The sequence below is a fragment of the Neodiprion fabricii genome, chromosome 6 (genome assembly GCF_021155785.1).
Source record: "Neodiprion fabricii isolate iyNeoFabr1 chromosome 6, iyNeoFabr1.1, whole genome shotgun sequence".
NCBI classification, from domain to species: domain Eukaryota; kingdom Metazoa; phylum Arthropoda; class Insecta; order Hymenoptera; family Diprionidae; genus Neodiprion; species Neodiprion fabricii.
Window position 1 is genome coordinate 1,072 of NC_060244.1, and position 27,680 is coordinate 28,751.

The following is a 27,680-nucleotide window of genomic DNA, read 5'->3' on the forward strand; positions in this document are numbered from 1 at the left end:
CCCGCCGCGATTTGCCTCGATTCGCCGCGACCCGCCGCGACCCGCCGCGACCCGCCGCGACCCGCCGCGATTTGCCGCGACCCGCCGCGATTTGCCTCGATTCGCCGCGACCCGCCGCGATTTGCCTCGATTCGCCGCGACCCGCCGCGACCCGCCGCGACCCGCCGCGACCCGCCGCGACCCGCCGCGATTTGCCTCGATTCGCCGCGACCCGCCGCGACCCGCCGCGACCCGCCGCGACCCGCCGCGATTTGCCGCGACCCGCCGCGATTTGCCTCGATTCGCCGCGACCCGCCGCGATTTGCCTCGATTCGCCGCGACCCGCCGCGACCCGCCGCGACCCGCCGCGATTTGCCTCGATTCGCCGCGATTTGCCTCGATTCGCCGCGACCCGCCGCGACCCGCCGCGACCCGCCGCGACCCGCCGCGACCCGCCGCGACCCGCCGCGATTTGCCTCGATTCGCCGCGACCCGCCGCGATTTGCCTCGATTCGCCGCGACCCGCCGCGACCCGCCGCGACCCGCCGCGATTTGCCTCGATTCGCCGCGATTTGCCTCGATTCGCCGCGACCCGCCGCGACCCGCCGCGACCCGCCGCGACCCGCCGCGACCCGCCGCGACCCGCCGCGATTTGCCGCGACCCGCCGCGACCCGCCGCGATTTGCCTCGATTCGCCGCGACCCGCCGCGACCCGCCGCGATTTGCCGCGACCCGCCGCGACCCGCCGCGATTTGCCTCGATTCGCCGCGACCCGCCGCGATTTGCCTCGATTCGCCGCGACCCGCCGCGATTTGCCTCGATTCGCCGCGACCCGCCGCGACCCGCCGCGACCCGCCGCGATTTGCCTCGATTCGCCGCGATTTGCCTCGATTCGCCGCGACCCACCGCGACCCGCCGCGACCCGCCGCGACCCGCCGCGACCCGCCGCGACCCGCCGCGATTTGCCGCGACCCGCCGCGACCCGCCGCGATTTGCCTCGATTCGCCGCGACCCGCCGCGATTTGCCTCGATTCGCCGCGACCCGCCGCGACCCGCCGCGACCCGCCGCGATTTGCCTCGATTCGCCGCGATTTGCCTCGATTCGCCGCGACCCGCCGCGACCCGCCGCGACCCGCCGCGACCCGCCGCGATTTGCCGCGACCCGCCGCGACCCGCCGCGATTTGCCTCGATTCGCCGCGACCCGCCGCGATTTGCCTCGATTCGCCGCGACCCGCCGCGACCCGCCGCGACCCGCCGCGATTTGCCTCGATTCGCCGCGATTTGCCTCGATTCGCCGCGACCCGCCGCGACCCGCCGCGACCCGCCGCGACCCGCCGCGACCCGCCGCGACCCGCCGCGATTTGCCGCGACCCGCCGCGACCCGCCGCGACCCGCCGCGATTTGCCGCGACCCGCCGCGACCCGCCGCGATTTGCCTCGATTCGCCGCGACCCGCCGCGACCCGCCGCGACCCGCCGCGACCCGCCGCGACCCGCCGCGACCCGCCGCGATTTGCCGTGATTTGCCGCGACCCGCCGCGACCCGTCGCGATTCGCCGCGACCCCTTGCAATCCCCCGCAATCCCCCGCAATCCCCCGCAATCCCCCGCAATCCCCCGCGATCCCCCGCAATTCCCCGCAATCCCCCGCAATCCCCCGCAATCCCCCGCGATCCCCCGCAATTCCCCGCAATCCCCCGCAATCCCCCGCAATCCCCCGCAATCCCCCGCAATCCCCCGCAATCCCCCGCAATCCCCCGCAATCCCCCGCGATCCCCGACAATCCCCGACAATCCCCAACAATCCCCAACAATCCCCGACGATCCCCAACGATCCCCAACAATCCCCAACGATCCCCAACAATCCCCAACAATCCCCAACAATCCCCGACAATCCCCAACGATCCCCAACGATCCCCGACGATCCCCGACGTTCCCCAACAATCCCCAACAATCCCCAACAATCCCCAACAATCCCCAACAATCCCCAACGATCCCCAACAATCCCCAACAATCCCCGACAATCCCCAACGATCCCCAACGATCCCCGACGATCCCCGACGATCCCCGACGTTCCCCAACAATCCCCAACAATCCCCAACGATCCCCAACGATCCCCGACGTTCCCCAACAATCCCCAACAATCCCCAACAATCCCCAACAATCCCCGACGATCCCCGACAATCCCCGACGATCCCCAACAATCCCCGACAATCCCCAACAATCCCCAACAATCCCCAACAATCCCCAACAATCCCCAACAATCCCCGACAATCCCCAACGATCCCTAACGATCCCCGACGATCCCCGACGATCCCCGACGATCACCAACGATCCCCGACAAAACCCGACAATCCCCAACAATCCCCAACAATCCCCGACAAACCCCGACAATCCCCAACAATCCCCAACAATCCCCAACAATCCCCAACAATCCCCAACAATCCCCGACAATCCCCGACAATCCCCGACAAACGCCGACAATCCCCAACAATCCCCAACAATCCCCAACAATCCCCAACAATCCCCGACAATCCCCGACGATCCCCGACGATCCCCGACGATCCCCAACGATCCCCGACAAACCCCGACAATCCCCAACAATCCCCAACAATCCCCAACAATCCCCAACAATCCCCAACAATCCCCAACAATCCCCAACAATCCCCGACAAACCCCGACGATCCCCCACAATCCCCCGCAATCCCCCGCAATCCCCCGCAATCCCCCGCAATCCCTCGCAATCCCCCGCAATTCCCCGCAATCCCCCGCAATCCCCCGTAATCCCCCGCAATCCCCCGCAATCCCCCGCAATCCCTTGCAATCCCCCACAATCCCCAACGATCCCCAACGATCCCCGACGTTCCCCAACAATCCCCAACAATCCCCAACAATCCCCAACAATCCCCGACGATCCCCGACAATCCCCGACGATCCCCAACAATCCCCGACAATCCCCAACAATCCCCAACAATCCCCAACAATCCCCAACAATCCCCAACAATCCCCAACAATCCCCAACAATCCCCGACAATCCCCAACGATCCCTAACGATCCCCGACGATCCCCGACGATCCCCGACGATCACCAACGATCCCCGACAAAACCCGACAATCCCCAACAATCCGCAACAATCCCCGACAAACCCCGACAATCCCCAACAATCCCCAACAATCCCCAACAATCCCCAACAATCCCCAACAATCCCCGACAATCCCCGACAATCCCCGACAAACGCCGACAATCCCCAACAATCCCCAACAATCCCCAACAATCCCCAACAATCCCCGACAATCCCCGACGATCCCCGACGATCCCCGACGATCCCCAACGATCCCCGACAAACCCCGACAATCCCCAACAATCCCCAACAATCCCCAACAATCCCCAACAATCCCCAACAATCCCCAACAATCCCCGACAATCCCCAACGATCCCTAACGATCCCCGACGATCCCCGACGATCCCCGACGATCACCAACGATCCCCGACAAAACCCGACAATCCCCAACAATCCGCAACAATCCCCGACAAACCCCGACAATCCCCAACAATCCCCAACAATCCCCAACAATCCCCAACAATCCCCAACAATCCCCGACAATCCCCGACAATCCCCGACAAACGCCGACAATCCCCAACAATCCCCAACAATCCCCAACAATCCCCAACAATCCCCGACAATCCCCGACGATCCCCGACGATCCCCGACGATCCCCAACGATCCCCGACAAACCCCGACAATCCCCAACAATCCCCAACAATCCCCAACAATCCCCAACAATCCCCAACAATCCCCAACAATCCCCGACAAACCCCGACGATCCCCCACAATCCCCCGCAATCCCCCGCAATCCCCCGCAATCCCCCACAATCCCCCACAATCCCCCACAATCCCCCACAATCCCTTACAATCCCCCACAATCCCCAACAATCCCCAACAATCCCCAACAATCCCCAACAATCCCCGACAATCATCAACAATCCCCAACAATCCCCAACAATCCCCCACAATCCCCAACAATCCCCCACAATCCCCAACAATCCCCCACAATCCCCCACAATCCCCCACAATCCCCCACAATCCCCCACAATCCCCCACAATCCCCCACAATCCCCCACAATTCCCCACAATCACCAACAATCCCCCACAATCCCCCACAATCCCCCACAATCCCCCACAATCCCCCACAATCCCCAACAATCCCCAACAATCCCCAACAATCCCCAACAATCCCCAACAATCCCCAACAATCCCCAACAATCCCCCACAATCCCCAACAATCCCCCACAATCCCCCGCAATCCCCCACAATCCCCCACAATCCCCCACAATCACCCACAATCCCCAACAATCCCCAACAATCCCCAACAATCCCCAACAATCCCCAACAATCCCCCACAATCCCCAACAATCCCCCACAATCCCCCACAATCCCCCACAATCCCTTAGAATCCCCCACAATCCCCAACAATCCCCCACAATCCCCCACAATCCCCCACAATCCCCCACAATCCCCCACAATCCCCAACAATCCCCAACAATCCCCAACAATCCCCAACAATCCCCCACAATCCCCAACAATCCTCCGCAATCCCCCGCAATCCCCCGCAATCCCCCGCAATCCCCCGCAATCCCCCGCAATCCCCCGCAATCCCCCGCAATCCCCTGCAATCCCCCGCAATCCCCCGCAATCCCCCGCAATCCCCCGCAATCCCCAACAATCCCCAACAATCCCCCACAATCCCCAACAATCCTCCGCAATCCCCCGCAATCCCCCGCAATCCCCCGCAATCCGCCGCAATCCCTTGCTATCCCCCGCAATCCCCCGCAATCCCCCGCAATCCCCCGCAATCCCCCGCAATCCCCCGCAATCCCCCGCAATCCCCCGCAATCCCCCGCAATCCCCCGCAATCCCCCGCAATCCCCCGCAATCCCCCGCAATCCCCCGCAATCCCCCGCAATCCCCCGCAATCCCCCGCAATCCCTTGCAATCCCCCGCAATCCCCCGCAATCCCCCGCAATCCCCCGCAAACCCCCGCAATCCCCCGCAATCCCCCGCAATCCCCCGCAATCCCCCGCAATCCCCCGCAATCCCCCGCAATCCCCCGCAATCCCCCGCAATCCCCCGCAATCCCCCGCGATCCCCGACAATCCCCAACAATCCCCAACAATCTCCGACGTTCCCCAACGATCCCCAACAATCCCCAACGATCCCCAACAATCCCCAACAATCCCCAACAATCCCCAACAATCCCCGACAATCCCCAACGATCCCCAACGATCCCCGACGATCCCCGACGATCCCCGACGTTCCCCAACAATCCCCAACAATCCCCAACAATCCCCAACAAACCCCAACAATCCCCGACAATCCCCGACGATCCCCGACAATCCCCGACGATCCCCAACAATCCCCAACAATCCCCAACAATCCCCAACGATCCCCAACGATCCCCGACGATCCCCGACGATCCCCAACAATCCCCAACGATCCCCAACGATCCCCGACGTTCCCCAACGATCCCCAACAATCCCCAACAATCCCCGACAATCCCCGACGATCCCCGACAATCCCCGACGATCCCCAACAATCCCCAACAATCCCCAACAATCCCCGACAAACCCCGACAATCCCCAACAATCCCCAACAATCCCCAACAATCCCCAACAATCCCCGACAATCCCCAACGATCCCCAACGATCCCCGACGATCCCCGACGATCCCCGACGTTCCCCGACAATCCCCAACAATCCCCAACAATCCCCAACAAACCCCAACAATCCCCGACGATCCCCAACGATCCCCGACAAACCCCGACAATCCCCAACAATCCCCAACAATCCCCAACAATCCCCAACAATCCCCAACAATCCCCAACAATCCCCGACAAACCCCGACGATCCCCCACAATCCCCCGCAATCCCCCGCAATCCCCCGCAATCCCCCGCAATCCCCCGCAATCCCCCGCAATTCCCCGCAATCCCCCGCAATCCCCCGTAATCCCCCGCAATCCCCCGCAATCCGCCGCAATCCCTTGCAATCCCCCACAATCCCCAACAATCCCCCACAATCCCCCGCAATCCCCCACAATCCCCCACAATCCCCCACAATCCCCCACAATCCCCAACAATCCCCAACAATCCCCAACAATCCCCAACAATCCCCAACAATCCCCAACAATCCCCAACAATTCCCCACAATCCCCAACAATCCCCCGCAATCCCCCGCAATCCCCCACAATCCCCCACAATCCCCCACAATCCCCCACAATCCCTTACAATCCCCCACAATCCCCAACAATCCCCAACAATCCCCAACAATCCCCAACAATCCCCAACAATCCCCAACAATCCCCCACAATCCCCAACAATCCCCAACAATCCCCACCAAACCCCAACAATCCCCAACAATCCCCAACAATCATCAACAATCCCCAACAATCCCCAACAATCCCCCACAATCCCCAACAATCCCCCACAATCCCCAACAATCCCCCACAATCCCCCACAATCCCCCACAATCCCCCACAATCCCCCACAATCCCCCACAATCCCCCACAATCCCCCACAATTCCCCACAATCCCCAACAATCCCCCACAATCCCCCACAATCCCCCACAATCCCCCACAATCCCCCACAATCCCCAACAATCCCCAACAATCCCCAACAATCCCCAACAATCCCCAACAATCCCCAACAATCCCCAACAATCCCCCACAATCCCCAACAATCCCCCGCAATCCCCCGCAATCCCCCACAATCCCCCACAATCCCCCACAATCCCCCACAATCCCCAACAATCCCCAACAATCCCCAACAATCCCCAACAATCCCCAACAATCCCCCACAATCCCCAACAATCCCCCACAATCCCCCGCAATCCCCCACAATCCCCCACAATCCCCCACAATCCCCCACAATCCCCTACAATCCCCCACAATCCCCAACAATCCCCCACAATCCCCCACAATCCCCCACAATCCCCAACAATCCCCAACAATCCCCAACAATCCCCAACAATCCCCAACAATTCCCCACAATCCCCAACAATCCCCCACAATCCTCCGCAATCCCCCGCAATCCCCCGCAATCCCCCGCAATCCCCTGCAATCCCCCGCAATCCCCCGCAATCCCCAACAATCCCCAACAATCCTCCACAATCCCCAACAATCCTCCGCAATCCCCCGCAATCCCCCGCAATCCTTCGCAATCCCTCGCAATCCCCCGCAATCCCCCACAATCCCCCACAATCCCCCACAATCCCCCACAATCCCCCACAATCCCCAACAATCCCCAACAATCCCCAACAATCCCCAACAATCCCCAACAATCCCCCACAATCCCCCACAATCCCCCACAATCCCCCACAATCCCCCACAATCCCCCACAATCCCGAACAATCCCCAACAATCCCCAACAATCCCCAACAATCCCCAACAATCCCCAACAATCCCCAACAATCCCCCACAATCCCTAACAATCCCTCACAATCCCCCACAATCCCCAACAATCCCCCGCAATCCCCTGCAATCCCTTGCAATCCCCCGCAATCCCCCGCAATCCCCCGCAATCCTCCGCAATCCCCCGCAATCCCCCGCAATCCCCCGCAATCCCCAACAATCCCCAACAATCCCCCACAATCCCCAACAATCCCCCACAATCCCCCACAATCCCCCACAATCCCCAACAATTCCCCACAATCCCCCACAATCCCCCACAATCCCCCACAATCCCCCACAATCCCCCACAATCCCCCACAATCCCCCACAATCCCCATTAATCCCCAACAATCCCCAACAATCCCCAACAATCCCCAACAATCCCCAACAATCCTCAACAATCCCCAACAATCCCCAACAATCCCCAACAATCCCCAACAATCCCCAACAATCCCCAACAATCCCCAACAATCCCCAACAATCCCCAACAATCCCCAACAATCCCCAACAATCCCCAATCCCCAATCCCCAATCCCCAATCCCCAACCCCAACCCCAACCCCAACCCCAACCCCAACCCCAACCCCAACCCCAACCCCAACCCCAACCCAACCCCAAGCCCAACCCCAGCCCACCCCAGCCCAGCCCAACCCAACCTTTTTTTTTTTTTTTTTTTGTTTAGCGGCGAAGGGGAAATCTTCAAAAGACATCCGGTTGTTCTTGGATGTCATCGGATAGTGCCGGATTTTTACCGGCTAAAACCCCTCCGCCGCTCATCACCCAGGACGAGGCCCACAACGCGTCCCACAACGCGTCCCACAACGCGTCCCACAACGCGTCCCAACGCGTCCCACAACGCGTCCCAACGCGTCCCACAACGCGTCCCACAACGCGTCCCAACGCGTCCCACAACGCGTCCCACAACGCGTCCCAACGCGTCCCACAACGCGTCCCAACGCGTCCCACAACGCGTCCCACAACGCGTCCCAAAACGCGTCCCACAACGCGTCCCACAACTCGTCCCACAACGCGTCCCACAACGCGTCCCACAACGCGTCCCACAACGCGTCCCACAACGCGTCCCACAACGCGTCCCAACGCGTCCCACAACGCGTCCCAACGAAACCCTGCCGAAACCCTGCCGAAACCCCAAGGGGATCAATAAATATTATATACATACATTTGTAAAGTATGCTCTCGGTTTGAGAATTCACGTTGCGAAATTCACTTGTACGTGTGCACATGCGGTAGTGTCAGAAAAAAAAATAAAAGACATCATGATGATTCACTTTCGAAAAGGATTGAAATCTTCATAATGCAAATGAATATGAAGATCCACATTAACAAGCAATTATTTTTTTCAGCACTATAATATAATCTGTTAACGTTCTCTATAAAACATTGTCCATTATCCAACTAATTGTATAAAATTTAAAAACATACTTTCAAGGTTACGTTGACTAAATCCTCAATATCTTCCAATACAAGTCCGTTTGTAAGATATCGTAGGAGTTGTTTTAATAATAGTATTTTATCAAATCTCCCGATGGCTTTTTAATATAACAAATAACAAGTTCATTTTTTATTCGCTGTAGAATTAATTAAATAATAATATTTGATCAACTGTTTCGATGTTGAGAAATAGACCCATGAAGCGGGCTCAGTCGAAGTGAATTGAAAAAATGTTTCTGAATTTTATGCAATTACTTGGATAGAGTGACTCTAGTCATTAATAGATGACAAACAGAGGACATAAGGTCTTTTCTCCAAATCAGTTTACTTGAGCATTGCAACATTTGTATAGTCAATAGTACTCAAAGTAGCCAAAACTATTGGAACTGTTTGGGCTCAGTATACTTGCACTGTTCCATTTTTTACGTTTTTGATTAATCGGAGAAAAGTTTTTTTATACAACGCTAGGAATGATCACGGTAGAGATACAGATTTTGTTTGCATTCACAAATAATCTATCCGAAGTTACTAGATTTTTAGTGATAATATCTGCGACGTTGTCAAATTTGCTGAAAATCTATCGACATTTGTCGATGCGCCTGTGACTGGTTTTGCATCGATCAATATCGTTACGTCTAAGTTACAGAATCACCGTACGTCGCTAGCATCGTCGATGCAAGCGACAGCAATAATTGTCGGTAGAGAGTTGCAGAATCCCGCTACTGATCGTATCGGCTGACTCACGTACTCTAATCTTATATCTCTATGCGCACGTCGGACGCCTCGGCGGGTGGCGTCCCTGGGTTTGTGAATACCCTGAACGTATCGCTGCAACACCGACGCTTGCTTTTTTGAGGTATGCGACCTCTACAGAGCGTTATGTTCGTGGTGTCTCGTCCTAACGGACACTTCTGGAAGATTCGGCAATTAGATTTTAGATTGTGTCGGAATACTGTACTGTACAGATACATACGCATATGTACACTGTGCATGCTCAATCACTGTGTTTATCCACGCCGCCAATGAACTTTTTGGAAAGGGTTACGAGTGTATAGTGGCGTTGATGGTCAAAAATACACTGACCTCATTTTCAGGATTCCGATCGGTGTTACGTCCCAGCTGATAACTCCGGTGACACCCTCTCTTAGTTGATTTCAGCAATGAATCTGTCTATGGGTGCACTCCGAAACATACTTCGAGTAGTGCCGACCGTGACGTCACGCAGCCAACTGCGAACTGCGTTCCGTTTTTACTCCGAGTTGACAGTCGCATTGGTGACCAAAACTACTGATGTGAGTCTAACTGTAGCTGTGTGAACGATTCCAGTGTCTAGCATTCGGAAATTTCCACCAGGTACCGTAACAACGTCACATTCGGACGCCTCGGCGGATGGCGTCTCTGGGTTATGTGAATACCCTGAACGTATCGCCGCTACACCGACGCTTGCGCTTCTCAATCATGGGACCTCTACAGAGCGTTACGTCCGTGATGTGACGTCGTAACGGACGCTTCCGGAAGATTCGGGAATTAGACTTTAGATTATGTCGGAAAAGTGTACTGCACACACACACATACACACGCGTTCACTGTGCCCACTCAATCACTGGATATATCCTCGTCTCCAACTGACTGTCTGGATAGTGTAGCGAGTGTGTAGTCGCGTTGACGGTCGAACATATACCGACCTCATTTTCGAGATTGCGATCGGTGTTACGTCCCAGTTGATAACTACGGTGGCGCCCCCTCTTAGTTGATTTTGGCAATGAATCTGACTATGGGTGTATTCGGAATGTAAAGTATATGTTGCTTGGCAGTTCCAGTCAACTGAGGATTAGCTAATCAGTTTCATAATCACGCTAATAAACGTATCAAGAATAAAGATTTGATTAGCCGACTTGAAAATCATGCTTTATGTATGTTGAGTCGGCGCTAACAATCACAATTGTACAGTTCGCAAATTATTATTTCATACAATGCGAAAGCAGGCGCTGATGTCTGTTGCAGACCAGTATCCTATGCCAGGAACACAAGAACTTTATTTGTCACCGAAAAACTCTTATTTGATGTGTTGTACAAAAATGTCAGCACCATCTTGCACTGAATTAAGTCACAAATGAATTATATCGTCTTACAAAAGAAAGTTAAGTATATTTTCTGACGGAATGAAAGTATTATTTATGAATATGTATACAAATTAACGGCTTATGGTTGTGTTTCCGGATGATAATTAATAATCGTAATAAATTCCTTATTATTATATGTAATTAGATATTATACTGCGAAGAAATAATACCTATATACTTTGCGTAATGGCAATCTCAATTAGCGAATGAAAGATGGGACGTTAATTTGTAGTTTCGTAAGTATATTACAATTAATGGTTAAAACAACGTTATTCGTTCATACTTAAATTGTGAATACGACGTATAAAAATGAATCTGTAATTATCAGCAAAATTGCTAATATTACCGTGCAGTCTTATCAGAATATTGGGACAGGTTTAAAATTTGATGTAGGTAGCACCAAAATTTCAATTACAGATATACAGTAGTATATATACACGTATTGTCCCATCTGATGATTGACGGTGATCATTTTGATAAATGAAACGAAAGTACACTATATATTTTTACTGGAGTTAATTAATAGACATTAGTTGTAGGCGAGGAACATTCCCCAGGTAGTATAGTTCTAGTTGTTGTTTTTTTTTTTTTTTTTTTTTTTTTGTTTTTTTCAAGTTATAAAACATTGGTTCATTTGATGGTTTAACATTTCGGTTATTATATTACAAGTCATTGCAGTATGTTTTTTCTTCATATTTTCTTTCTTCTTTTTAATCATCGTACAAACATTATTATCATCACAGTAAAAATATTTTATATCTTTTTTCAACTATGTATATACTTTGTGCATTCAACACATCTTAGCCACACATACATTCACGCGCTCTCATTCGCACATGCTCACTGCTTGCGGAGCAGCTCACTGCCACTAGCATTTTTCAAATTCATTATTCCCTTACTATACCTATAGTATACAGTACAGTATCATACAGTAAATTCATGGTAGTTCATTATACAATATTATTAAGTAGTCCATCAGTTCATTTACAATTTATCAAAATAACATTATGGTAATCAGTTAATAAAAATACGCGAACGAATCGATATGTATATTTATTTATATGTTATATATAATAATATGTTATATGTAGGTATTTTATAATCCCTCTGCATTGTCGAAATGCATCGTGTACAGCGAAAAAATGCGTGGAAAACACTTGACTTAAATTAATAATAATATCTCATCATTAAATTATAATAATTGGTCTATCAACGTGATCATGATGGATGCAGTGAATTTAAATTTGTCTTTCTTTCACGTAAGAATATGAATAGGTCTTTTTTACGAAGATTTCATGGTCTTTCACAATTTTCTCCTCTCCGTTAAATATATGACTATACCGATTACATTACCGAGGAGAGCTTGGTTGTAGCGTCAGTTGTGTGTGTGTGCATTCAACTGTCGACCGATAGCGCATGTAAAATAGTAATGAACTCAATTATCAATCGCTGCCACTCGAGTCGTATTTGTAGTATGTTTAATCGGCTGCAAATTAGGTCATAAAACCTAAATATTCAACAGTCCAGTATGAGTATAACCCTTGCTGTCTACTAATAACCATGACATAATCTGTGTGAATGGTGTGCGCCGCTATTGCATCACGCACCATCATTCATATTTCTATAATTATACTATCTATGTTGTATTTATACGTTGGTATTTCAATATAGCTGCCTGCATAGCGACTGCCTATCTATCTATCTGTTATTGATAATATGTACAAAATATCGCGATTAAGAACAACAACTGTTCCTGCGACGAACACAAACACGATCACGTTTAGTCCATTGTCAGTGGGTATGAAGATAATCATAATTGTTTGTCACACCGAGGTTTGCGTGATGCCATTGCCGGGTAACCACACGCGACTACTGTTCTTTTGATCTGTGATCTCGTATTCAGAATCATCGATCTCGCACAGATTAGTAGATAGATCGCTGTTGCTGGTTCCACCGCCCAACAGCGAATTTCTTTCTTCTAGAGTAGTGATCACCGATCCTATTTCGTCAACATCGTCTCCTTTGAGGCATCGGTTCCGTCGGCTGCTTGGAAAACCATAAGGCACTACATCGTCTTCTTCATCAGACTCTAGAGTACTAAGGCGTCCATTGAGCGGATTCGTCTCGTTCTCTGTATCTGTATGAATGTTATAGTGTGGTAGATATGAATTTGGATGGCGAATATAGCTCTCGGTATCTTTGTACTTGTACTCTCCCTCGCCTCCGCTATCAAGTGGGTTCAAACGCTGGCTTTCTGGGCAATAGTTGTGTTCGGAAAACTCTGTTCCACATTCAGAATCTCCTACGTACTCTGATTCTTGATCTTCATCCAAAGTTTCAATATCTCTTGACGGATCTACTGGACCATGCACTGAAAGTCATAATTTTTCCATTTTACTTTCAATTGATTACATATCCGGATTTCAATAATTACACCAAGTCAGCTACAGTAGGTAAAGTGTAATGAGAGACGTTCGTAATTATCAAACTCCCACGTTATCGATTTACATTCGGCAATAGATGATGCGGAAATGTAGCAAAATAATCTGTATCTTAGTTTCATGTTCAATACTGAGTTGTGAAATTTAAGACAGAGCATTCTGTTACACGGTATCATACTTTTGTGTTGTTACGTTCTATTGTTTGAATAAATCACCGTGATTGATGATGTGTTTTTTTTTTTTTCTTTTCACAGATGAAGTGCTTTATTTTTTAGTAATAATATACCGTGGAATTACATGCAAAGTAATTAAGGTAAATTACTGTGTAACGTGATGTTGAAAAGCTGTGAAGCGGCGGTGAAAACTTACTTGGTGGTAGCTGATGAGTGTTGGACTCGTTGCTCTCATTGCTGTGGAAGCTCGATGAGTCTGGAACTTCGCTGCCAGGAACCTCCGTGATGTTAGGTAAGGGGTTCTGACTTGGCCTGACCCAGTCTGAACAGTCCCAGTGATACCCTAAAAGCATTGCAGACAACAACTGTACTCTGAAAGACTACATGCAGATTTTACTACCGCAGTGCCGCGTAATAGCGTGAAAAGCAAAGAAATCGAGTGGTGGAAAAAAGAGTTTTCTGCCAGGCAAAGCAATTCCCATTGATAAATCAGGCAATCGGTCCAATCCACTTACCACCTACTATACGGGGATCGTCCTCAATCGAGGAAAGGGAAGCTATAGACGTCCCTTCTGCGTGAGGCCCCCGTCGGGTGTTTAGTAGAAGTCCTCCAGCGGTCAGCTCTGGTACCACTGGGCTCGCTCGTTTCAGGTCTGTTAGTGCACACACAACGACACGCCGGTGTTAATGGGGTTCGCGTTCACTGTCATACCACTGTTCGGAACTTTCAAGAATGCCACAGAGAACCTTCGATGAAAGCTATCCAGCAGACCCATCATGCACTAAGCAAATTAAAATAAAAAGCTACAACCGGTACTCACCGTTCTTGATTTTTGTTGCATCGGTAATGAAGGATGCTAAATGCATCTGTTCCTGCCATGTCGGCTTGTGCAAACTGTCCGTGTCGCTGCCGGTGGCATTTCCGCCGACAGGGTTTGATAGGGAGGGAGGAGGTAGCGGAGTGCTTCGATTGAGGTTTCTGAGGTAATCGGGTGGAAAGTTCTCCAGTTCGTCGCCTGCACTGCCATAGCTTCTCAGGGTGTCCAAATTATTCAGGGCTACAGCAGCGGAATTGCTATAGGGAGCCGGCTCATTGTTAGAACTAGGTGTGTAGGAAGCGGGGCGAGGAGGACATTGGGGAGGTTCTCTCTGAAACGAAATCACACGAAAAACCTTAAACTCAACGAAAGGAAAACCACACTTTCACTAAATTGTAAATCAGAAATTATAAACCAGCCAATAGCAAACAAAATAAACTGCACTATTGTTACGCAATGAGGGAAATTTTATCAAGTAATAGTTGTAAGAATCATGCTATACACACACACGCGCGCACGCACACACACACGCACGCACGCACGCACGCGCACACACACACACACACACACACACACACACACAAATACTATAGATATGTGACGATCACAGCTACATAAGCGGCATTAAATTCAAGTTCAATTACCTGTATCACTTCCAAGTTACTCAGCTTTGAACTACGCTTGAATTCGTGTTCGTGCGGTCTTGCTGAATTCAGGACAATTTGCTTTCGAGTCTCGTTGTTTATATTGTTGGCTCTTGCTCTTGTGCGCTTCACTCGTATTCTCCGATAAGTGAAAATAACGATAATCAATAAGAACAAAACAACGAGGATACCAATACTGATCCATATCAATTGTTCCCAAGTGATGTTAAAGTGACTTGATATAATCGGCGTCGAGTAAGCCGGATTTCCACAGTTCAGACCAGTCATGTTCGGAGGACAAACGCACCTGTACGACCCTACTTCGTTTATGCAAGTACCCCCGTTGGTGCAAGGCCTCGTATCGCACTCGTTTATATCCGTTTCGCACCGTTCTCCCGTAAATCCGTGGCACTTGCAGATTGGGCCGTTGTTCCCTTCTTCGCAAACACCCCTGTGTACACACGGATTTGGATTGCAATACTTGCCGTATTCGCACCTTTTTCCACTGAGGTTTGCGCCAGTGCAATCGCACTTGAAATCTCCACCTCCGGCAACAATTTTACACCGACCGCCATAAAGACATGGAGACGACGCACATGGGTCTGTGTCGACGTCACAGACTAAGCCCACAAATCTCCCATGGCACTGACACTCGTAGTGATCGCCTCCCAATTCCTTGCATGTTCCGCCATTTTGGCATGGTTGCGAACCGCAGACTCCTAATGGCACCAATGTCGTTGCAGGATCACAGCTGAACTCCACGTTTGCAAACCGTTTCAATACCGCTACGCTGCTGGCGCCGCTCATGTGCAGAGGGACGGATACTCTTCCGATTCTTACGTCGTCCATGCACCCGTAAAATCCTCTTTGCACGTCCTCGAAGCCCAGTATTGATGGATGCTGTCTCACTTCGGCACCCAGGTATAAATCGTCGGACTGAAGATTGAGTATATCATTAATTCCTGGGGCTGCGCCATGGGCTACATGCTTTCCATCGACGGTAACCCGCGCGTTGTTGTTTTCTCTTTCAAGCTGAATATCGTGCCACTGCCCGTCACTCACATAGACACTGCTCACCCTGACCAAACCCTCCCCGCTGCCTAGGTCAAATCTATACTGCACAACCCCATTGACCACCTCCAAAATATTATAGTCTATTTTCCCAGCCGCGTACATGAGATTTCCAGTCGGTTGCACAGTTCTTATCCTCAGGGAGAGACTCAGTCTTTCTTCGATTGTATGTTTCGTCAATGACTTGTCTATTTTGTAACGAGCGTAACTCTTCCCACTGAATGAAATTGGGTTTCGAGGGATGTAGCAGGACTCGTCGTGACACTTTGATATGTCAATGTCACATGTCTGGCCAGCGAATCCCTCGGGGCATTGGCAGGAGTATCCTTGAAGAGAGGAATCTGGTACGCATACTTTGAAATTCGGGCATGGATCTCTCGCACACTCGTTCACCACAACTTCGCAGTGACTTCCGGCGTATCCTTCCCTGCAGCTGCATTCCATCTTGTGCTTATGACGTGGCGATACGAAACTAGTTACATCGGTAGCGATGGGCAAGAGCTGATTGGGGTCCAGGTTTATTTTGTCGTAACACTCTCCATAAACGCAGTAGCCCTTGTTGCATTTGTACCTCACGATCTCCTCGACCACAAGCTTTGTAGATTCTTCCAGTTCCTCAATGCGTTGATTAAGAGCTTCGCGAATGCTTTCCGACGAGTAAAAACTCACAGCTCCGAGCATAGTTTGGGCTTTTCGGACAGCAAATAAAACGTCAAGATCGTTATGAACAGCCTGGCGGGTTGCTCGAGATTTGATAACATTCGCTTCATCGGTAGATGGCTGTACGCTTATTATTATCACTTCTTTGAGTCTGCAGTTCATTGCGTTACGCACAGTTCTGACGAACCCTTTACGATGGCTGAGTATAAAATCTTCGGGGCTGACTTCTCGGAATCTCACTATCACCGAGTTTTCCAACATTTTTTCTGAGACCAGCTCTACGTTGACATTCACTATTGAATACGAGTGGAATTTGCCATCCGTTACGCTAACATTAACTTTGTATTCGCCAACGTCCAACCTAGGAAGCGCTACTAAGGTACCGTCGACGCTATCAATTTGGAACAAGTCGGCGGTGGGGTTCGGGGATGAAGGTATTAGACTAAAGGCCAGTGTGTCATATGGGTCTTGATCCGTCGCGTGAATCCTGCCAATTGTTCCACCTGGATACTCATCTATGTAAGAATTGACAGTGACTATAAGAGGCGTGATGACTGGCGGATATTGTGATTCTTCGATAACTTTGATCACCACCCAGGCATCGGAATACAACGGGGGACTTCCATTGTCGAAGACTCTGACAAGTAAGAGGTACTTGTCTTTTACTCTGTTATTGAATTTTGTTGCCGTCCTCAAAGTTCCGTCTTGCTCTAAACGGAACGAGTCCCCTTCGTTTCCAGATTTGAAGTCAAACGTGTAGGGTTCAGCATTGGGTGATGTATCTGCATCCGTTACGATAAACTTTAGTATAATGTGACCAAGTTGTTTATCCTCTTGTACTACAGCGGTGTAATTCGATTGAGCAAACAATGGGGGATTGTCATTTGCATCGGAAATCTCAATGTTGACCATCACGAAACTCATCAGCATTGGAATCCCATTATCTTTCGCATGGACCTCCAACACGTAATTGGATATCTGTAAAATTGAACCAAAGCAGGTGGAACTAAGATTTTTTGTCACTTCTCAAGATTTCGCAATACCAGGATATTTGAATTTGAATACTCGTATAACAGTTTAGATTTTTTAGTCAATGAAGTCGATGAATAATAACAAACCATTTCTCGATCCAGTAGAGCTGCGACAGATATGTACCCAGATTTCTCATCGATAGCAAACTGTTTTTGTCTATCTCCCCGTTGAATTGAGTACGACACGTTTCCATTCTCACCACTGTCCAAGTCATTTGCATATATCTGTAATCGCATTGAAAAAATTTAATAATCCTTAAATGTATGTAAGCTCTATACTTTGAACGGTAGAATTTTACACATCGCCAGACTTCAACATTGATATTGTTGAGAATTTTATACCTGTAATATTTTGTCGCCAATTTTAGCATCTTCCCTGATTCGAGCGCTGTACGAAACTTGACTGAAGGCTGGGGCGTTGTCGTTGCTGTCAGTAACGGTAATATTGACAGTGGCATGATTGCTCAGTGGTGGAACGCCGCCGTCGATTGCTTGAATAGTCAGGAAATAATCTCTAGCTCGTTCGTAATCCAGTTGTTCGGCAATCGTGATGACACCAGTTTGGGTATCAATTTGGAACTTTTTGTGTTCATTGCCACCTACTATGGAATAGTAAACATCGGCATTGACTCCGGTGTCTTTCGACGTGGCGAGAACTCTTGCTACTTCAGTGCCAACGGCATCGACTTCGGGAACACGCGCAAAGTAAAACTTGGAGGCAAACTCTGGTGGGTTGTCGTTGATGTCTTGAACGTTAACTATCAGAGTGGCAACGCTGAAGAGTTGGGGTGTTCCCTGGTCGACTGCTTGGATGCTGACGTTGTACATTGCCTTGGTTTCCCTATCCAGTGGCTTGGCCAGAGTCACGATGCCGCTGTCTGCAGCGATCAGAAAGTGTCCTTCGGCGGAATCGATAAACTCATATTTCACTTTTCGGTTTATACCGATGTCATCGTCTGTTGCGTGAACCTTGGTGACCAGCGTGCCGACTTCCACATCCTCAGGAAGGGTAGCGCTGTAGGATTGCATTGTGAACTTGGGAGCGTTGTCGTTCAAATCGGACACAAGAATTTCCAGCTGCGATGAGCATTCCCACGCAGGCTTATCCCTGTCCTGAACGTGAGCGGTGAGCGAGTATTTTGCCTGTGTTTCTCTGTCCAATTGGCCAACCGTTTTGAGTACCCCGTTCTCTTTGTCAAGTGAGAATTTTTCATTGTTTTCACCGGTCAGGTAAAACCTCAGCTTAGCATTCGGCTCGTCATCATAATCAGTGGCCAATACTGTGAGTACATATGTTCCAGGATGGGATCCTTCGGATAAAATCTCTCTGTATCGGTAGCGCAGACAATAGGGAGGGTTGTCGTTAACGTCGATAATTTCAACTCTCACTTTCGTTTTGCAAACATATTTACCGTCAGTTCCAATCACGTCAAGCTCGTATTCACCAATCATTTCCCTGTCCAAATTCTTCGCGACGTAAACTTCGCCCGTAGATCTGATCTGGAACTGTGATCTGGGATCACCCGATGTTATGTAGAACTCGACCGGAGTTTTCAGATCCTTGTCCCGATCGGTGGTGAGGAGTTTGACGACAACGGTACCGGGCAAAGCGTCTTCTTTCACGACCGCGTCGTAATTATCATCAACGAACATAGACGGATTGTCGTTGTAGTCCTTCAGTTTTATGTTGACTGACGTCCTCGCGAAATGTCTCGGGTTTCCATTGTCAGTTGCGACGACCTGGAACTTGTACTCGGACTGTTTCTCCTTGTCCAGTTGAATCAGCGTTGAAATCCACCCTGTGTAAGCGTCAACGGTGAACACGTTCGCCAGTTCCCCGATGTCGGATCCAAAGGAATACCGGACCTCGCCGTTGCTGCCCAGATCATTATCGTGAGCAATTACTTTCAAGATCAGTGTACCCTCGTCAATATTTTCGGCAAGACTTAGGGTGTACGGATTGCTTTCAAACATCGGAGCGTGGTCGTTTTCGTCCAGTACTTGAAGCGATATCTCGGCCAGTGCCGTTAGGGGTGGGCTCGAATCGGTTTCGGCCAAGACTCCGATTAAATAATTGTCCTTGATTTCACGATCCAACGGATTCGCCAGCGTTATTTGACCATTCGGGTCTACTATAAACGGCGAGGCGCTCTCGGGGCCAGATATTATTCTGTATGTGACTGAGCTGTTGGTAACGGTCCTCAATCGAGTGATAGGCGTTCCAACAGGCGATGCCTCCGAGATGAAGAATTTATCCTCCTTCCGTTCGAAGAGAGGCGGAACGTCCTGTGCACCCATTATGTAAACGTATAGAGGAACGTCGGCATGGTGGGAGATTACTCCTCTGTCTTCAGCCCTGATGAACATTTGGAACAGTTGGTTTCCTGAAAAATAAAATTGTTCGAAGTTCGTTAGTATAGCTTGTCTCGCTGACTCCGATATTTGAAACTAATGAATGATCGTCTCGTATTTCTTACCCCACGGGAGAGCACTTTTCTTCAGGAACAACGCGCCGGTGTCAGCCTTGATACCGAATAGATCCATAGCGTCAGAGTTCTGCTTTTCGTATATGGAATACTCGATCCTTGCGGCATCGTCTTCGTCTGCATCGAGAGCCTTGACCTTCAGGAAAACTGTATTTATCGAGAGATTGCTGTGAATAGTGGCTTTGTACTCTTTGAGAAGAAATACCGGCGAGTTATCATTTTCGTCCCCGACTCTGACCCTGATCATGATAAATCCCGACTTTCCACCACCGTCGGTAGCCATGACTGGAAGTTCGTACAGTTTCTGATGCTCCCGGTCGAGTTTCTTCTTGGTAACGATTTCCCCGGTCAATTTGTTGATGTCGAACGTTCCCTTCATCATTTCAGAGGGAATCGAGTATGTGACGATTCCGTAGTCTCCGAAATCCTCATCATCCGCGATCACATTGGTTACCAGCCTGCCAGCGAGTTGATTTTCCAGCACAGTGACTTCGATCTGAGGATTGGGGAACTTCGGGTTGTGTCGGTTGGCGGGTAGTATCTCAATTTTCACTCTAGCGAAGCTGGTGTAAACTCCGTCGCTCACGGAGACATTGAGCATGGTCATTTTTTGGTCCCCAAAGTTCTGCATGTTGATCAGAGAAATGATTCCTGTGTTTGGATCGATCGTGTAAGTCTGTTGATCATTGCCACCGACTATCGTATAAGTCAAACGCGACTCGTCTACGTAATCCTGATCACCTGCCGACACGACGGTGACAAACTGGCCGCGTTCTGCATGCTCGGACAGGGAAGATGTGTACGATATTTGCTCGAACACCGGCGGATTGTCGTTCATGTCAACGACAGTCACCCAGACGTGAGCTGTGCTCGACAGGCTTGGAACTCCCCTGTCCGTCGACAGAACGGTAAAGTGATGGGAGCTATGCCTTTCGTGGTCCAGTGACCTCTTCAAGTAGATTACTCCCTCCTCCGGGTCCATGTGAAAATACTCCCTGCTGTTTTCCGTGTCATTTTGTATCGCGTATCGAACCTTCTGGTTTATACCTGTAACGTAAATCATTCGGAACATGTTTCAATCCTTGACAGGCTTCCCGGTACGTTCCACTGCGAGGATGGGAAAGGGGCTCGCAATTGGGCGAAGGGATAGTGGGGGAAAAACACCAATTCTCTATACTCGCCTGTGTCATTATCCCGCGAATAAACTCGCAAGATTGATGTTCCAAATGGCGCTGCCTCGGATACTGATATGTTGTAAGAGTCCTGGGTAAATTCTGGAGGGCAGTCGTTGACATCCAATACCAGGATGCTAACCAGCACTTCGGCAAAGACACCGGAAACGCTGTCCGTTGCTCGTACCGTCAGCTCGTACTGTTTTTTTTGCTCGTAATCCAGTTCATCCACCACATAAATGACACCTAATTTTTTGAATAAAGATTTGTAAGCCCGAAGGGTGATCTAGCCGTAAATACGTTAGAGAAATTGACTGTCTTCTATTTACTAAAATTTTACATGAGAATAAATGGTGCGACTATTTATATAGGGTGGCCATTCCATCTCGCGTCAATTTCTCTAACGTTCGATAGTACTAATGAACGCATCCGTGTATATGGGAAGAGTATATAATGCATAACGCCACGACGCCATATAGTGCAATTTTATTGTTATGATGCTCGAGATCAGATAGTGTCATGCAATAATACGCATACCATGGTCCAGAATGTTATGCAGACAGTGGTCCAATGGTACTTATTACTATTTAAAGTTATGGTTGAATGCTTGGTGAGATGATTAAACTTCGTTAAAAGTATAGAAAAAATTAACACCTCGGATAGAGGAATAATAAATTCTATTGGTGAATGAAAAATGTTTTGGGATATCGTGAAACCAAAGAAATGCATGCAATATCTGAACCGGTGTCACAAAGCACGTGATGACAAGTGATTATAACAACATACGAAAATACGTAAAAGCATGTAAAGCGAGCTCTGACGGAAGAATATTATCCCCAACATCAGATCATCTCTGAGTTAGAGACGAAACTGCTCAGACGGAAGAACAATGATAGTTTCATCGAATGCAAACGATGTGTTTGCGATGTAAGTAACATTTGACACTTTTTTTTCAGAGTAACTTCAGATGTCACAGCCCGCAAACGACGTAACGAACCTTCGTATGCATAAAGTTTTTCCAAGAATGACGCAGAAGTTGAAGGGGATAGATAGTGGCTGCAGTGCGTGAGGTTTCATGCACGAACACAATAAAACAAATCGACGTTTGGAGTGCTTGTAAAAAAGGAGAAGAAAGAACAGTACCCACGCACGGACGCGCGCGCGCGCACACACACACACACACACACACACACACACACACACACACACACACACACACACACAAACAAACACGCGCAAATGAACAAGTGATCAACGTGATAAATTGCAGCACGAAGCCTATGTACATATTCATTTGCTATACATTGCTTCTTATGAATGATATTGCTTGTGGGAAATGCTTGTATAATTATTTTTTAAATATCTATACGATGAAAGGAGTAATCAATCATTGTTAATTGTTTCATGCAGAAAGCAATGTAATGACGAAAAAATAACAGCAACACAGCAGACTGGATATAACTGGTATGTTTTATACTCACAAGGACCATTGTTACTGTCGGGGGCTGCGAAACAGGGAGATACAACAAAATTTTAATTTCCAAATCGAATCAAGCACTTTAGGGGGTTTTCAATTGGTGGGGGTAAATACTGCACAAGTGTGTACAATTATTTATGTGTTGGTCTTACATATATTTCACGTATCAATAAAAGTCATGTAGATAAGAATTATTATATATATATTATATATATATATATATATGTATGTATGTATATATACTTTTTTTTCTTTCAAACGCTTATTCATTTTGTAACGGCTTCACAAAAATTCCAGGTAGAATTTATACGCGTCACAGTAAAACTCAGTCCATTTTTCTGAAAAGGTTCTACTACGAATACAAAGAGAAATTTGCGTTTTAACGACGCAATTTCAAATACACCGATAGGTACATCCAGGTTCGAAAACTATGTCAATCCCGTTTTTCGTTGGAAAGTAATACAAGGCAGAAAAAAGCACGTCGTTTCGCGTGTAACTGAAATGGGAAAACGATAAGTCGATACAAGCATATCTCGGCAAAATTTTCGGCAGTAAGCAGATTTCTAGAGGTCTGATCCCCGGCCTGGAAATAGTTCATATCCTGACGATCGACGTAAAGAAAAAAAAAAGACTACAATTCAACTTTTACCGCATTTTATATGTTCATACATTGATGTACGAATGGATTTTTGCAAGACAAGCATTTTCGCAAAGATCGTCAACTAATTTTGTGCATTCTTTCGGATCTCTATTTTTTATTTTGTTTCTTTTCAATCCTGAAACATCAAAATGAAAATTGAATCTTTTGTTTTAATTCTAGACAAGCGTTTCCCGGCGCCCGATCAAAAGAATCGAAATAAATATTATTCCGATGCTACAGTTTTGTTATAGTGAAATTGGCAAAGCATAGGCCGTTGATTCTGTCACCAAATAACTACTTGTCCCATAGCCAGAGTTGCAGTGTAAGTACAGTCGGGGGTTCTCAAACGATCATCTGCGGGACGGGACGGGACATTCGTGTTAAAATAATATGTTTTCTACGCATAAAGTAGGTAGGTATAAAGATTTGGAATGTGTAGTTAGCATATCCTCAGCACCATAACACTAACGAACCGAGGAACACATCACGACACAGCTGGTCAAAAAATATTTACATTTTTTACTCAGGGATAATATTCTGGATGGATATTTTTTGATTTCTTCTTCTCTGTTTTCGTGTTTTTCTACATCAATAGGAAACTTGTTGAACTGGAAGAGCAGATTTTTTTAAAAATTTACAACTTTCTAGAAGGTGATGAACTAAAACGAAAAACTTCCTTCGCTGCTATATTCGGAGAAATTTTAAAGGGTCCTAATCTTGGCTCACATAATCAGAGAGTAGCGGACTCAACAATTTTTCCCAATATTTTAGTCCAGAATAAGTCCCTCAGGATTGGGATTTCTTTTGCCACAAACGGTGTTAAACAATACATGCTAAGGAAGATTTTTTTTTTCTCGTGAATTGCGAACTCACCAGTGTTGAAATCCAAGGCAAACTCTTCATAGTCGTTGCCTTTAACGATGCTATATATAAGCTTTCGACTCAAAGGTGACTCGGCCTGGATCGAGAGCGCTAACGGGGAATGAACTTCTATGCTTTCAAGAACGCTGTCGGTATAAAACTGTTTATCAAATACCGGCATCGATCGATCGATCACTTTCACGTTGACGGGCACTTCTATCGAACATGGCGTTATCCCTGAAAGTGATTCACAATTATGCATTCGCTTGCCAGCCAATTGCTCTATGCAATTACGTTACACTCGTTGACTCACCTCCGTCGTAGGCGGCAATCATCAACTGATACTCCCGGTTGTGTCCTTCCAGATTCTGTTTCAACGATATTTCACCCGTCCTTCTGCAAACTTTGAACAATTCTCCATGACCTTTCTTCAGCTCGTAACGCACTTCTCCATTTTCACCGCTGTCCATATCAATCGCGTGAACCTTACAAATGGTAATTAAGATTACATACGTCTGTTTCTGTGGAAAAATGCTGACAAACTCTGCGATTCACACGCTAATTCGGCTCAATATTGACAAAGTATTCTTACCTTCGTGATGGCGTCGCCCTTTTGGGCATCGACGGAAACGACGGCGTAGTACGGCAGATTAACGAACATGGGGCAATTGTCGTTCATGTCCAAAATAGTGACGTTCACAATGACGTGAGCGACCCTCGGTTTTTCTCTGTCGGGCATACGGCTCATGGCCTCGATGATTAGCTCGTAATTGTCGCAAACTTCGCGGTCGAATCTAAGCCCCGTGGTCCTGATGGCGCCGGAAGTTGAGCCGATTTCGAACATCTCGGTCGGATTGAGTATGGTGAAGACGACGTGCTCATTGAGGGCGCTTCCCAGGACGTTGACGACGGCGACGGTGGTGACCTTAGTAGAGTTTTCGAGAATGGTGCCCTCATATATGCTCTTCTGGAACACAAGGCCGGAATTCTCCGACTTCTCGACGACGACGTTGGCCTGCGTGATGCTCGAGTACTTCCCATCCGACACTCGGATGTGCAACAAGTAGTTCGGCCTGAGCTGGTCAGGCTTATCGACCGTGATGATCCCGGCGTACTGATCAATCGCAAAGACGTGCCCCTTGTTTCCGTCGATTATGTCGTACCTGAGATTCGCACTTTCGGAGCTGTCCGGGTCGCTGGCGTTCACTCTGAGCACGGCGACGTTTTTGTAAGTCGGCAGTAGAAGCGTTACGTTGTAATCGTTCCTGGTGAACTTTGGGGGTGAGTCGTTGACGTCGGTAACGTGAATCTTGACCGCTGCAATGGTCTCCGAGGACAGCCGCGGCTTTCCGAGATCGGAAACTTTCACGTGGAAGGCGAACTCCGGTACGGTCTCGTGATCGAGGATCATTATTGTGCGGATGGCGCCGGTGCTCGAGTCGATGCGGAAGTACTTCCTGGGCAGGTCCTCGACTATGTCGTAGTTAAGCAGAGCGTTGAGCTCCGAATCGGCGTCTTTGGCTTTTATTACCAGCGGCGAACTGCCGTTGGTCAAGACCAGGGAACCGATCGAGGCCCCCTCGCTGATTTCCCCACTGTAAACGGCCTGCAGGAATTTCGGCGCGTTGTCGTTCTTGTCGAGAACATGAACGACCACGTTGCAGGTTGCGACAGCCGCTGCCATGTTCGTCGCGGCTATCGTTAGGTTGTAGAACTTCCGCTTCTCGTAGTCCAGCTGATTCTTCGTCGTTATCACACCCGTGCTCGGGTTCACGAAGAAGGTGTCGTCTTCGTTGCCCCTCCTGATCTCGAACTGCAGCGAGGATGTGCTCCGGGCCTCGACGTGCCTCACATAGGTCCCTGGCTGTTGGTTTTCGTATATCTCCGCAGCCAACTCTCGCTGTATGAACCTCGGCGGCGCGTTGTCGGCCATGGTGACCATCACGTGTACCGGGACCGTGTTTGTCAGAGCCGGTGAGCCGTGGTCGGTCGCCTTGACGAGCAGGATGTACTCCGAAGTGACACCAAGGTCGAGCTCCCGGGCCACGGTCACCAGCCCAAGGTCCGGATTTATGGTGAATACGTTCCCGACGTTGCCGGAGGTTATCGAGTAGGTGATTTTCGCGTTATCCCCGCGGTCCTGATCTATCGCGACGACCTCGACCACCGCGGATCCCACCGGCGAAGTCTCGTATATCTTACCCTGGATGATCTCGCTCGTAAACTCCGGGGCGTGATCGTTGTGATCGTGAACAGTGACGATGACCCTCGCGTAGTTTCGCTTCGCCGGTGTGCCCTGGTCTTTGACCATCACGGTGAGCACGTGTTCCTCGGTGGTCTCCCGGTCGAGCGCCTCGTTCAGAGTCATTATTCCGGACACGGAGTCGACGTGGAATATCTCGAGGGAGTCCTGATTCTGGGCCGCGTGAAGACTGTAGAAGACCTTCTTGTCCTCGTCCTCGTCGGTGGCGTGTAGCTGCAGGATCTTCTCTCCTCTCGGCACGTTCTCAGATATGTCAATGCGGTATGTGCTCTCGGTGAATATCGGCCGGTGATCGTTTATGTCGATAACAGTGACGAACAACTGGGTGTACACCATGTTCACCCCGTCGCTCACGCTCACTGTCAAATTGTAGAGATTCCGGGCTTCCCAGTCCAGCCGCTTGGCTAGCAGAACGTTCCCGTTGTCCCGACCGATGAAAAACTCGTCCCGCTTGTCCCCGTCTGATGGCAAGAAGAACGAGAAAGTCAACGCTGAGTGCAGTCTACGTACAGTAGGCGATTCGAGCATCGAAGCCGGCGTTTGTACCTACCAACAATGTCGTACCACAGGGCGTCTCCGTCTTTGTCCGTGGCCTGAACAAGGGCGACGAGAAATCCCACTTCGTCGCTCTCCGTCACTTCCACGCTCTGGTTGGCCGTTTTGAATATCGGCGGTTCCGCCGAGTCCTTCGGTGCCTCGATCACCTGAACAGACACCCTGGTCTGGTGGCTGCGTTGAGGTTCTCCGCCGTCAACGGCCCGGATCTAAACGATGATAAAGTTTCAGTTAGGGGAGCGCGCGGTTTTCTCCCTGAAATCTCAGGCCGCAGCCACGCGGCTCTGAATTGCGGGAGGACCGACGGTACGGTGGTTGCGTCAATGGGAAGTTTGGAACTTAATTACTTGCTGGTTGATTAGACTGATGCTACTCGGGGGTTGGAGAAGATTCGG

The 27,680-nt window shown here is 49.4% G+C and overlaps 1 protein-coding gene across 7 annotated transcripts in view; it reads right to left on the reverse strand.

Moving 5' to 3' along the window:
* Positions 1 to 11,508: 11,508 nt before the first annotated feature.
* The window catches only part of LOC124185887 (fat-like cadherin-related tumor suppressor homolog), a 223,420-nt gene continuing 207,248 nt past the window's right edge, over positions 11,509 to 27,680 (reverse strand). For 3 of the 7 annotated variants that reach the window (XM_046577122.1, XM_046577117.1, XM_046577118.1), the window contains 14 exons: positions 27,281 to 27,494; positions 25,060 to 27,191; positions 24,781 to 24,952; positions 24,480 to 24,704; positions 22,971 to 22,994; positions 21,499 to 21,735; positions 20,309 to 21,364; positions 18,174 to 20,215; positions 17,919 to 18,056; positions 15,070 to 17,778; positions 14,429 to 14,756; positions 14,123 to 14,260; positions 13,804 to 13,950; positions 11,509 to 13,364 (listed from right to left, as the gene is read on the reverse strand). In XM_046577122.1, coding sequence (XP_046433078.1) covers positions 12,817 to 13,364; positions 13,804 to 13,950; positions 14,123 to 14,260; positions 14,429 to 14,756; positions 15,070 to 17,778; positions 17,919 to 18,056; positions 18,174 to 20,215; positions 20,309 to 21,364; positions 21,499 to 21,735; positions 22,971 to 22,994; positions 24,480 to 24,704; positions 24,781 to 24,952; positions 25,060 to 27,191; positions 27,281 to 27,494 — 10,110 coding nt within the window. In that variant the 3' untranslated portion in view covers positions 11,509 to 12,816. The remainder of the gene's footprint in view (positions 13,365 to 13,803; positions 13,951 to 14,122; positions 14,261 to 14,428; positions 14,757 to 15,069; positions 17,779 to 17,918; positions 18,057 to 18,173; positions 20,216 to 20,308; positions 21,365 to 21,498; positions 21,736 to 22,970; positions 22,995 to 24,479; positions 24,705 to 24,780; positions 24,953 to 25,059; positions 27,192 to 27,280; positions 27,495 to 27,680) is intronic. The other 4 variants (XM_046577120.1, XM_046577121.1, XM_046577124.1 and 1 more) reach the window with 4 other exon arrangements.